Source organism: Microtus ochrogaster, unplaced genomic scaffold (assembly GCF_000317375.1).
Source record: "Microtus ochrogaster isolate Prairie Vole_2 unplaced genomic scaffold, MicOch1.0 UNK9, whole genome shotgun sequence".
In the NCBI taxonomy this organism is placed as follows: domain Eukaryota; kingdom Metazoa; phylum Chordata; class Mammalia; order Rodentia; family Cricetidae; genus Microtus; species Microtus ochrogaster.
The window spans coordinates 6,190,800-6,201,381 of record NW_004949107.1 but is presented as its reverse complement, the minus strand read 5'-3'; the positions used below and the strand labels follow the sequence as shown (position 1 = coordinate 6,201,381).

The 10,582-nt window shown below is 49.0% G+C and overlaps 1 protein-coding gene across 1 annotated transcript in view; it reads right to left on the bottom strand.

Moving 5' to 3' along the window:
• Positions 1–2,051: 2,051 nt before the first annotated feature.
• Positions 2,052–10,582, bottom strand: part of Spred2 (sprouty related EVH1 domain containing 2) — a 107,292-nt gene continuing 98,761 nt past the window's right edge. The window contains exons 5-6 of the mRNA XM_005366481.3: positions 6,355–6,492; positions 2,052–4,061 (exon numbers count right to left, since the gene is read on the bottom strand). Coding sequence (XP_005366538.2) covers positions 3,393–4,061; positions 6,355–6,492 — 807 coding nt within the window. The 3' untranslated portion in view covers positions 2,052–3,392. The remainder of the gene's footprint in view (positions 4,062–6,354; positions 6,493–10,582) is intronic.

The following is a 10,582-nucleotide window of genomic DNA, read 5'->3' as shown; positions in this document are numbered from 1 at the left end:
TAGACCAGGCTGGTCTCGAACTCACAGAGATCCGCCTGTCTCTGCCTCCCGAGTGCTGGGATTAAAGGCGTGCGCCACCACCGCCCAGCTTCCTGAGGCAATTTGAACGGTGGCCTAGTTAGTCCCGGCTCACTTTTGAAGCAGGGATGGACCCAGAAGCTTGGGACAAGGCCCTTTAAGAACTTGGGGTTTGTCACTAGACAGCCTGACCAGGCCCTGCCTTCTGACTGTGGGTCACCTTAGCTTCCATTCTTTGCTTTGGTGTCTCATCTGTAAAACGCCAGGATGGTGAAGGTCAAGTGAGGTCTTACGATGTCCCCTCCCACACCAGCTCTCGGGGAGGGGGCACAGAGTCCCCCATTACCTAAGCTTTAGCATCCATCTTGTATTTGACCTCTGCCAGGGGCTTAGAAAAGTGCCCCCCACTTCTGGGGAACATCAGAACAAGGATGGGAAGTCTGCACACTTCTTTACCGTTCTATGGAGAAGTCATTTTCTTTACAACCCTCAAACATCTATTTTATATTCTCCTGGGGACTGCCACTGTAGCTCTGTGGCATCCAAGAGATCCATTTGGAAAGTGGGCCAAGAGCAGACTTGGAACCAAGACTTCGGAGAACTGTCTCCTGACCCCACGCCCTCCGTTGGGGCTTTAGCAAGGATGTGTAGGAAACAGCTCTGAGAAAGTACAGCCCTCTCTCTGAGGAGTACTTGTAGGGAAGACAGGAGGGGAGGGAAGGGGGGAGTCCTGTGGATGGAGGGGACACACAACCAGAGGCAGGAAGGACAAACAGATCCACATCCTCGTGTGCTGCCAAAGAAACCTCAGCCCATCCCGCGCGAGGACTCCAGTCAGACAAATACCCACAGCGAACGGTCTCATAGGATGTGTTTATATTTACATGGTACATTTGAAAGCAATGGCTACATTGGTCATACATATTAGAAACCATAAAAAAGTTAAGAACTAAAATGTACATCATACACTTGTATATATATATATATATATGTATGTATATTTTTACAGAGGTAAAAAGGCTTATAAAAATCAATACAACAGGGGTTTTAGTATACAGGTGAATGAATTAGGCTTCAGGCACTTTAATTTGTTAATGAGAGCAAATAGCTTGGGTGGGGGGGGGAAGGGGGGAGTCAGGGAAACTTCTGAACAGGAAACCTTTTGGCTAAGTTTTGTTACCACAGATATAAAAATAAAAATCTGAATAATTTCTCTCAAACGATTGACACCAGCATGGCAAAGCTGACTGGGAAAACACTCCACACCGTTCAGCTGCAGTGTGGCAATTGAACATATTTACATCGGCGTCCCCACAGCTGTCTTTGTGCCCTTAACCGCTGCCTTCACAAACCAAAAAACGGTGCATGGAGTAAGATCTGCTAGCGTAACTCTCAAGAAGGGTGGAAATGAGCAAGGGGGTGGGGGAGAGAAAGAAGGAAGAATGCCAAGGGCAACCAACGTGAAGCAACTGGGATCTGGGCTCTTAGTGAAATAAATAGGGGCACTTGAATTGAGGTCTGAGGAAAGAGATTAGTGTTGTGCTTTGCAGATAGGTGCCTTGGAGAAAAGGCCGAGGACAGGCAGTTTCTCCACAGCACTGGAGGCTGGTTGGAGGCAGTCTAGGTCTCCTGGCCTGGAGACCCCTCCATCGACAATGATGGTAGCTCTCTGCACCTTCTGTACAACAGATAGTCCCAACCAGTCATCCCAGCAAAGGAAAACATCTACCAACTGACTCAGAAGCACGCCAATGAGCTGACAATCCGTCATCTACAGAAACAAGACAGGCTGTCAAGGCCAGCGGAAGAACACACTGCCGCAACGGTAAGAGTGGCTAGCGTTTTCCCAGTATGACCAACACACTGGAAAAAAGTCTTTTTCCTTGAAGACTGATATCCTGTGTGCAGTAAAGGGAGAGGGAAGAAGTAGAAGGGACCGGGCCTGCCTTCCGCTGGTGATTACCACGGAAAGATCTTGGCGGGAAGAACAGTCAGCGGCAATGAGCATGTCCCTTATGGTCCCCACAAAGTTCTGATTGTACTATGCTAGGTATAGGTAACCACTTTCACTTTTCTTTTTTCTTCAAGATTTGGCTATTCCTTGCAACATATATATATATTAAAAAATGTTCCTTTCCTTCCTCTAGCAAATTATAAGCCTTTTATGTGGCTCAGCGACAGGTAGAATCGGTTGGTGATCTACCCTTATCTGTGCACCCTAAGCGGCAAGTGTGGGTGAGGAGCTGGAGGAGAAAAGAAGACACTTAGGCATCGGAAGGGTTTTTACATATGGCCTTGTTTTTTCCTAAGTATAAATGAATCGAGCCCCAAATTAAAACCAAAACGTTAAGCCTAAAACAAAACGCAAGGCACCACAAATTTTATGGTACTTAAAGTTCCCCCTGAATAATATAAAACAGTTGCAGGGGGCGGGGAGTGGCTACAGTTTTATCTACCACAACTTCTAGTGTTTTTCAACCGGAACTTGATCGCAGAACACTGGTTTGTGTTTGAATAAATTTGGTTTGCAAAAACAATGAGGAAAATTTATTTCATTGATGTGTTATTCTAATATTGCTAAGGTTTTTAGAAGTGGTAATATAATTCTAAAAAAAGTTCTATTTTAGGGGTAAACTGGGCAGGCTCATAAAAACCCAAAATCCCCTTTCTAACCCTGGTCTAAGAGGATGCAATGCAATTTGAGGAATTTTTCCTGATTCTCACAAGTTAATCTGAAGTTAAGGCTCAATTCTCAAGTCATTTTAAAGGTAACTGCTTTGCATGAGTGAATGAATTCAACAGGTGGGGGAGGGGCAGAAGATGACGATGGTCGAAAGACACTGATGGTCCAAAAGACAGAAACCGCAGTAGCTGCGGGCATTTGGCTTTCGGAGTTAAAGCCCTATTATTGTTTAGTTATTCTGCTCACCTCCCGAAGTTACAACACACTGCAGGTTACAACACTTAACGGTAGCTCACCATTCGGTCACATCTCTGACGAACCTGTGCTCGTTAGCGACAGGCAAACCGGATCGCAGAGGAAAAAATCAACTCTAAACCCCTCCGAATCTACGTTTCTACTGCAGGTTCCTTAGAACTGGAAGAGGTGGGGAGGCAGGACGGGAAATCAACACGTGGATAAGACGGCGCGATCACAGGCTGATAACATACACGTCTATGCAGAAGGCTCCTCTTCTCAGAACATTGCGAGCGAACGAATGGGTTATGTGGCTGACACAGGAGTGGTAGATTCCCCAGGTTTGGAATGATGTTGTTAGGGACCAGGAAAGCCTGGGGAGAAGATGTGGGGTGGGGTATGCAAGAGACAAGTTCCCTGTGGCTGTGGCCGTAGGGGGGGAAAGCAGGAAACTGAGTCACACAGCGGCTTTGTGCTTCCCGCCGCAGCACCTGCACATCACTCCACAGTGGTAACAGGCCCGAAGGGGAAGGTAACAGCACATACAGGGGGCCAGGAAGGACAAGGCGATTAATGCCAACCACCTGAGGCAAAAGTTCTCGTCGCTAGTGTCGCACGAGCAAGGGTCCGTGTAGTCTCCCTCGGGGTCCGACATACAGTGGTAGAGCATGCTGTCAGCGCACCACATACAGCTCACGCGGCGGATACAAGTTCTCACGGCATCGGGCGCATCCTGGCAGTGGCCCCTCCGGTTCTCCTCGTGGTTGAACATGTCCCTGCAATACACACAGCGGGAGCGCTCTCCATCCTCCTTGCGCCGCCGGGACTTGCCCCTGGCTGGCTGCGTCTTGATAACGCTGCTACCACGGCCTTTAGGATCCTCGCCGAAGCCAAAGTCTGTGGAGTCCACATAGGGGTAATTGTAGTCGTGTTTGGACACCTCGCCCTTGGCAAAGCGCACATAGGAGTCCGCGTCCTCCGCGGTATCCAGGAATTTGTTGCGCACGGGCGCGTGCCGGTAATCCTCATAGCCGCTGGTCATCCAGATCCTCTCTCTAGGATTGATGCGTACAATCTCTTCATCGTCCTCCGGGAAGGTGACCTGGGGGTAGGACCTCGGCAGCCGCTGTCCAGGGAAAAACCAGAGACTGTTACAGCCGGAGGCTCCACAGTCAGCCATCAGAGAAAGATCTACCAGCCCTTCCTTCAGGGATCCGGAGAAGAGCTGACAACCTTTTACGGACAGCTTGTCACTCACTCCCAGATGAGCCTCAATTATGAGCAGAGCCCCGAAATTCTACGGTTTTCGTTGGAAGGTTTGCCCACCCTAAGAGCAGTTTGAGCTCAGCTGTTGAATTCTTGCCAAGCAAGTAGAAAGCCCTGAAGTTAAGCAGTTCTCAACATCCCATAGACCAGGTGCCGAGACCACCCCTTTAATCCCGGCAGTTGGGAGGCGAGGCAGGAGATCAGTATATTCAAGGACTTCCTCTGCAACACAGTGAGTTCTCTGCTAGCTTGGGCTATGGAGTCTGGCTTGTAAAGGAGTACGAGGGTGAGTCCAGCATTCCCATGTAGAGGAAAAAGAGGCCCTGCCTTACAAATCTCACCTCCTGTCCCTCAGGTCAGCTGCGCTCAGGATGCCCTGTGCTGAGTGGACCTTGAACAGAGTACAGCAGTTCAGTACATTTTTATACAATGTGCCAGATGCTTATTTATTTAGAGGTGAGCTCTCCTACCAGGCTAGCCTTGAACTCACAGAGATCTGTGTACTTCTGCCTGGGATTAAGGTTTGAGCTATCACTCCCTGGGGTGGGGGTGGGGAGGAAAAAAGAAAGTACAAAGTCCACTAGCCTGTGTCATAAGTGTTATCTGATTGAAATCACAGGTGCACAAAGGTGAGAAAGATAAGAAGATTCCAGATTGGAATCCTACAAGCACCTTTGAGGGTTAATCTCAATGATCAACCTGCTGAGTCACTAGGGAGACAGCCTTCAGGGGAATACCTTGATAAAGCTAATTGAGGAGGCGTACCTACTGCAGGGCTGGAATCCTGGATTGTATATAAAGGCAAAGGTCAGCCAGGTGCAGGGATTCTCCTGGCTGCTGATACAATGTGGCCAGGTGCTTCAGGCTCCTGCTGTCCTGACTATCCGCCATGACCACTATCTACCACGACCACTTAGGCAGACCCAGCCATCCCACTGCCCCCTCCCCCTCAATGTATTTGGATCACACAACAACCACCTCCCAGGTGCTGGGGTTGCAGTCCTGGTTTAAAATGGAATATTCTGTTGTTGAGTTTTTTCATTTGTTAAGATGGGAATCTCATTTTTGGTCTGGAACTCACCATGTAGCCCAGGCTGGCCTACCTCAGCCTCCCAAATTCAGTACTACAGGTTTATGCCACCACGTCCAGTTTAAAAAAACAAAACAACCAAAATACACTTTGATATCAAAATATTAGGAAGCACATAGCATAGTAAAACCATCTTAAAACAGCAACAAAAATGAAGCAAAATCTCACTGCCCAGTACTTGCTTCTTTTCATTTCAAGTCAGCCAGTGATATGGGATTCCCCTCTGTACGCTGTGAATACCATTGATTAATAAAGAACTGCTTTGAGCCTATGGCAGGGCAGAACAGAACTAGGCGGGGAAAGCTAGGCTGAATGCTGGGAGAAAGAAGGCAGAGTCAGGAGACACCATGTAGCCCTGCCAGAGACAGACCAGGGAACTTTAGCTGGTAAGCCACAGCCTCGTGGCGATACACAGATTAATGGATATGGGTTAATTTAAGATATGAGTTAGCCAGAAAACCGCTTAAGCTACTGGCCAAACAGTATTGCAAATAATATGGTTTCTGTGTGGTTATTTCGGGGCTGAGAAGCTGGGAACAAACAAGCAGCCTCCTACTACAAGCCGAGAGGCCACATAACCCACAGGGGCACCTGTCTATTTCCCATGATATGGGAACCTGTTTTAGAAAAGAGCCACTCAGTACATATGTGTTGAATTATTGAATTCAGACTGCAGTTACATCTCCCTGAGCAAGACTGGGCCTACAGCCCGCGTGCTGGGGGTGCGGACCAAGTCTGCAGTGTTCCTTGACTGGACCCTGTGCTTTCACAGCAAGGTCCTTTGGATGGAGGAACAGAGGGAGTCCCACACCCTGTCCAAGTACTCCGTGGGCCTGGACCTCCTTCTCCTAGGCACCCCACAGCTCTAAACCAGAGATGCTGATGCCCCGCCTCATGGGGCGATCTGGATAAAAGCAGACAGAGCTGTACACACAGGGTGAGTGAGGCAAGGTGCTACCACCCGGACTTCCACCATGGCCGTGGGTAATGCGGGGGAGAAGGAGGGAAAAGGCCAGTGCGGAGCTGTCCTTGTGTTTCCATGGGAATGAAGTCCTCTGCTCACCTGGTCGGGGTGGTAATGGTCCACAGGGTATGGGTCAAGGGTATAAATCCTCCGGTGCTCACATGACGTGGGGGAGGAGACTGTCCTTGTATGCTGCTCCCTCTTCTGTGAGGAATTAGAAGAACTGTCTGTGGCTGTCTGTTTGGAGAGAAGCAATGAAGATTTCATTAAAACGAAACAAAAACCCAGCAGGGCCTGCCAGGTGGTTCGGCAGGTGGAAGTGCTAACTGCGCAAGCCTTGACCACCTGGGACCTACAGGAGAAGAGACTTCCTCTGACTTCCACACTTGCCATGGCACACACAAGCACATACGAATGAGCAAGCACACACTCATGCTCACACACACACAAGTAACAAGGACAAAACACACTATCCAAACACCACCTGTTGCCTGGCTGGGGCATCTTCCTGGACCTTCCAACACCTCTTTAAGGATTCATTCCTTTATTCATTTATCTGGGATAGGGTCTGGTTATGGAGCCCTGGCTGGCCTGGAACTCCGGTCTGCCTTTGCCTCCCCCATGCTGGATTAAAGGTGTGTGTTGGGGGCTGGAGAAATGGCCCAGTGGTGAAGCACACTTGTAGGGTTTTTGTTTTTTCGAGACAAGGTTTCTCTGTAACTTTGGAGCCTGTCCTGGAACTAGCTCTTGCAGACCAGGCTGGCCTTGAACTCACAGAGATCCACCTGTCTCTGCCTCCTGAGTGCGGGGATTAAATGCGTGGGCCACCACCGCCTGGCTTGACACTTAAAGTTTTTGCAGAAGACCCAGGTTGGACTCTCAGCGTCCATATCCGACAGCTCCACTGCCTGTAACTCCAATTCCAGGGATACGATGCCCTCTTCTGGCCTCCAGGGACACATGCACGCATGTGGCACACATGAAAACAAGGCACATGTACATACACACAAAATACACACACATGCACTTAAAAAGAAAAAAAAAAAGGTATGTGTCACCACACCTCACTTATTTCATTTCTAGTATGTGTGTGAGTGCAGGTGCCCATGGAGGCCAGAAGAGGGCATCGGATTCCTTGGATCTTGTGAGGCACCTGAGCTGGGCGCTAGGAGCAGCAGTGGACAGTCTAAACCTTTTAGCCATCTCTCTAGCCCCAGCGGACTGACTAGCCACTTGACCTTCTGATGACCTCTCGTGGAATATCTGTACACTACGTCAAGATATACTGCTGTGATTGGTTTAATAAAGAGTTGAACTGGCCAACAGCTCAGCAGGAGGTATAAGCAGGACTTCAAGGTGAGAGAGTAAGTAGGAAGAGATAATCAAGGCACTTGGGAGTGGCCAGGAGACAAGGAGAGGAAACAGGAGGTGAAAGATGGAAGAGAGGTAACACCAAGTGATGGAATGCAGACTAATATAAATGGGCTAATGTAAGTATAAGAGCTATTTAGGAATAAGCCTAAGCTATCGGCCAAGCTTCCATAATTAATAGTTAGTCTCCTTGTCTTTATTTGTGAGCTGGTGGCCAAAGAAAACTCTTGAACTACAACCTCCCAAGTGCTGGGATCAGAGGTAAGGACCAACACTCATGGTTTTCCATTAATGAGTTTATATAATAGTCTGTCCTGTCTCTTTAAGAGACAAGCCCCACCCACTCCCCCCCCCCCACCAAGGCAAGCAGATCTTCCTTCCTTCTTCCCTTCCAGCCCAAGCTCCTTCTTTTCCAGCTCTCTCTTGAAGAGGTAGCTTCTCTTCTCTTCTCCCTGCACCCTGTTTCTCTTTCTCTGTTCTTCCCCCTTCTCCCCTTTCCCCTCCATAACCCAATAAATAAACACCCACTCTCTCTGCATGGCATTCCTATCCATCTCTGCCTCTCACCTGCCAGGGCTCCTTGTGGGACTGGCTGCCCCGCTGCCCCTTATGGCCTGCTGCCCGCTGCTGCCCCTCAGGGAACTGCGCTGTTTTATTTTTATCATTACAGTGAGTTCATCTTAGACATGCCAAGGACCATCTGTCTCAACATGTAGTTAGCTCAATGGGCAGAGAGGCCCAGCAGCAAGGCCTGGGAAAGACAAGTTGGTTTTCTAAGTGCAAAAACAGTACTGGCTCATGGCAAAAGGGCTATAGATGGTTTCCACCATCCCCTCGGGTGACTGAGCATGGTTGCTGTGACCTGGGTGGCCAGGCTCCATGATAAGGAGATATACGTTATGTGGAAGTTTCCCTCACCCGCCCCTTTGGAAACAGGGTTTGTCTAAGTAGCCCTGGCTGTCCTTGAACTCATGAGACTGGCCTGCCTCCTCCTGGTGAGTACTTACAACTTAATGGGTCACCCTTTGTAGGATCTTGGAAGCTAAGAATGCTTAGAGAAACACGGGTTTCAGAGGGTAGCAAAGGCAATATTGAGGTGTGATGGTAGGGGGTGTAAGCATGATACTTTGATTAAAAAATGTGTGCACACTGATGATCTGGTGTGGAAGAATCAACAGTGACCAACAAGATCAATAGTACTGACAGGTTAATGTTGGGATGCTGGGTGAGCTGGGGCCAGAAACCCCACTGTGACCAATGAAAGATCAGCACCATTGAAGTAAGGTCTTCTGAACGTCTTGGAGACAACAGAGAACTATTTCTTCACAGTGAGAGCGAAGAGCTGGTCCATGGGAGGCAGGCTGTATTTTGCATTTGCAGTAGGACTTGGCAAACAGTATTTAAGTGTTGTTCGGGTGGAACTGGTTTTAAAGGCGTGAGGCCGTCATGGAGGGTAGCTGAAGTCTGGTATGCCAGGCAAGCATCAGAGGCCACTGGTGAAAGTGCAGCCTCAGGTGCAATGGAGACCCCTGGATATCAGAGACGGATGCCAGGAAAGCAGCTGGTATCAGAGGAGCCAGCTCAAACCTATGAGCTGTGCTTGCTGCAGACGGCGGAGCTGGAGAAGCGGGACTGCCCAAGCCTGTTAGAGCTGGGAGACTACACAATGTTGTGTGAGTTCCAGTTGTCAGAGAGTGAGCAACACGATTTCTGACTTACACTGCTGGGCTTTGTTTTTGTTTTGATCTAATCATTTTTATGGCCTGGTTCTTCCTTTTTGGAATAAGTAGGAAACTTTTTAGTTTTACAGGATCCCCGAGTTAAGAGGCTTTGGCTTTTTATAGCTGTAGTGTGTTTTGTACTGTGATACTAAGAACTTGAGACAAGGTTATGTTTTAAAGGGACGTGTTTCTGCGTCGGGCTGACAAGGGTGGGGTATCCTAGTCAGCTGTCTGTTAACTGTCAACTTTACAGGCCAGTCACATTTGAGGGACTGTCCACATAGGACCTGCTGTGACCATGAATGTGGGGGACCTGTTAACTGAAGAGGGGGGCTCAGCCTACTGTGGGCGACACTGTTCTCGGGGCAGGTGAGCCTGTGAGGAACTCAGTAGACAGTACTCCTTTTGTGGTTACTCCTTTAAATTCTGCTTCTATACTCCCAGATTTCCCCCAGGGATGTGCTGTGATCAGGAAGTGAGAGCCAAATAAACCTCTCTACCGTCTAAACTGCACGCGTTCATGGCGTTTATCACAGCCGTGAAAGGGAACTAGAACAGAGGGAACGCGAGAGAGATGAGGAAGGCCAAAATTTATTCCAGGTCTGTGCTATCAGATAAATCTTGCCAGGTGCTGATGCGACGGAGATATGTGCCTCGGAACAGGTTCACTTATTATCCTGTGGGTGCCCGAGCAAAGGGTAGTGTCACACAAAGCAGGCACACATGCATGAGTAGGAAAGATCCTTAAGTATCCCACTGGTTCGTGCCAACGTCAGCTCCAAAACCCGACCATCAAGGCTCTTTCTAATCTGCCTTGCTCTTGGGGAGGTTCGCTGAACTAACATTGGGAACTCTCTAATTCCGAACACGTAGGAGAGGCGGCTTTGGCAACAGGCTTCCCAGTAAGCAGGGGCAGCAGGGTCAAAGCCACTTCCTTCACGCCTTCGGCTGGATCCAGGGAAGCTGCCACTGGGTAGAGGAGCCTCCTCAGTGCAGGAAGCACAGCCCCAGTCATCTGCATGTGTTACTTTGTCAATACCCATTTAGTGAAAGGATGTTCGGTGAAGATACGCACAGCCCACAGAGGCACCACCACAGGGGGAGCCACGGTAGGATAGCATGCTAACAGGAGGAGGATCCCCCTCCCCAGCTGGATTTGAGTGACTCTGTTAATTACAATTAGTAGGTAGAAGCTGACCTCTTTTTTTTTGGCTTTTTCAAGACAGGGTTTCTCT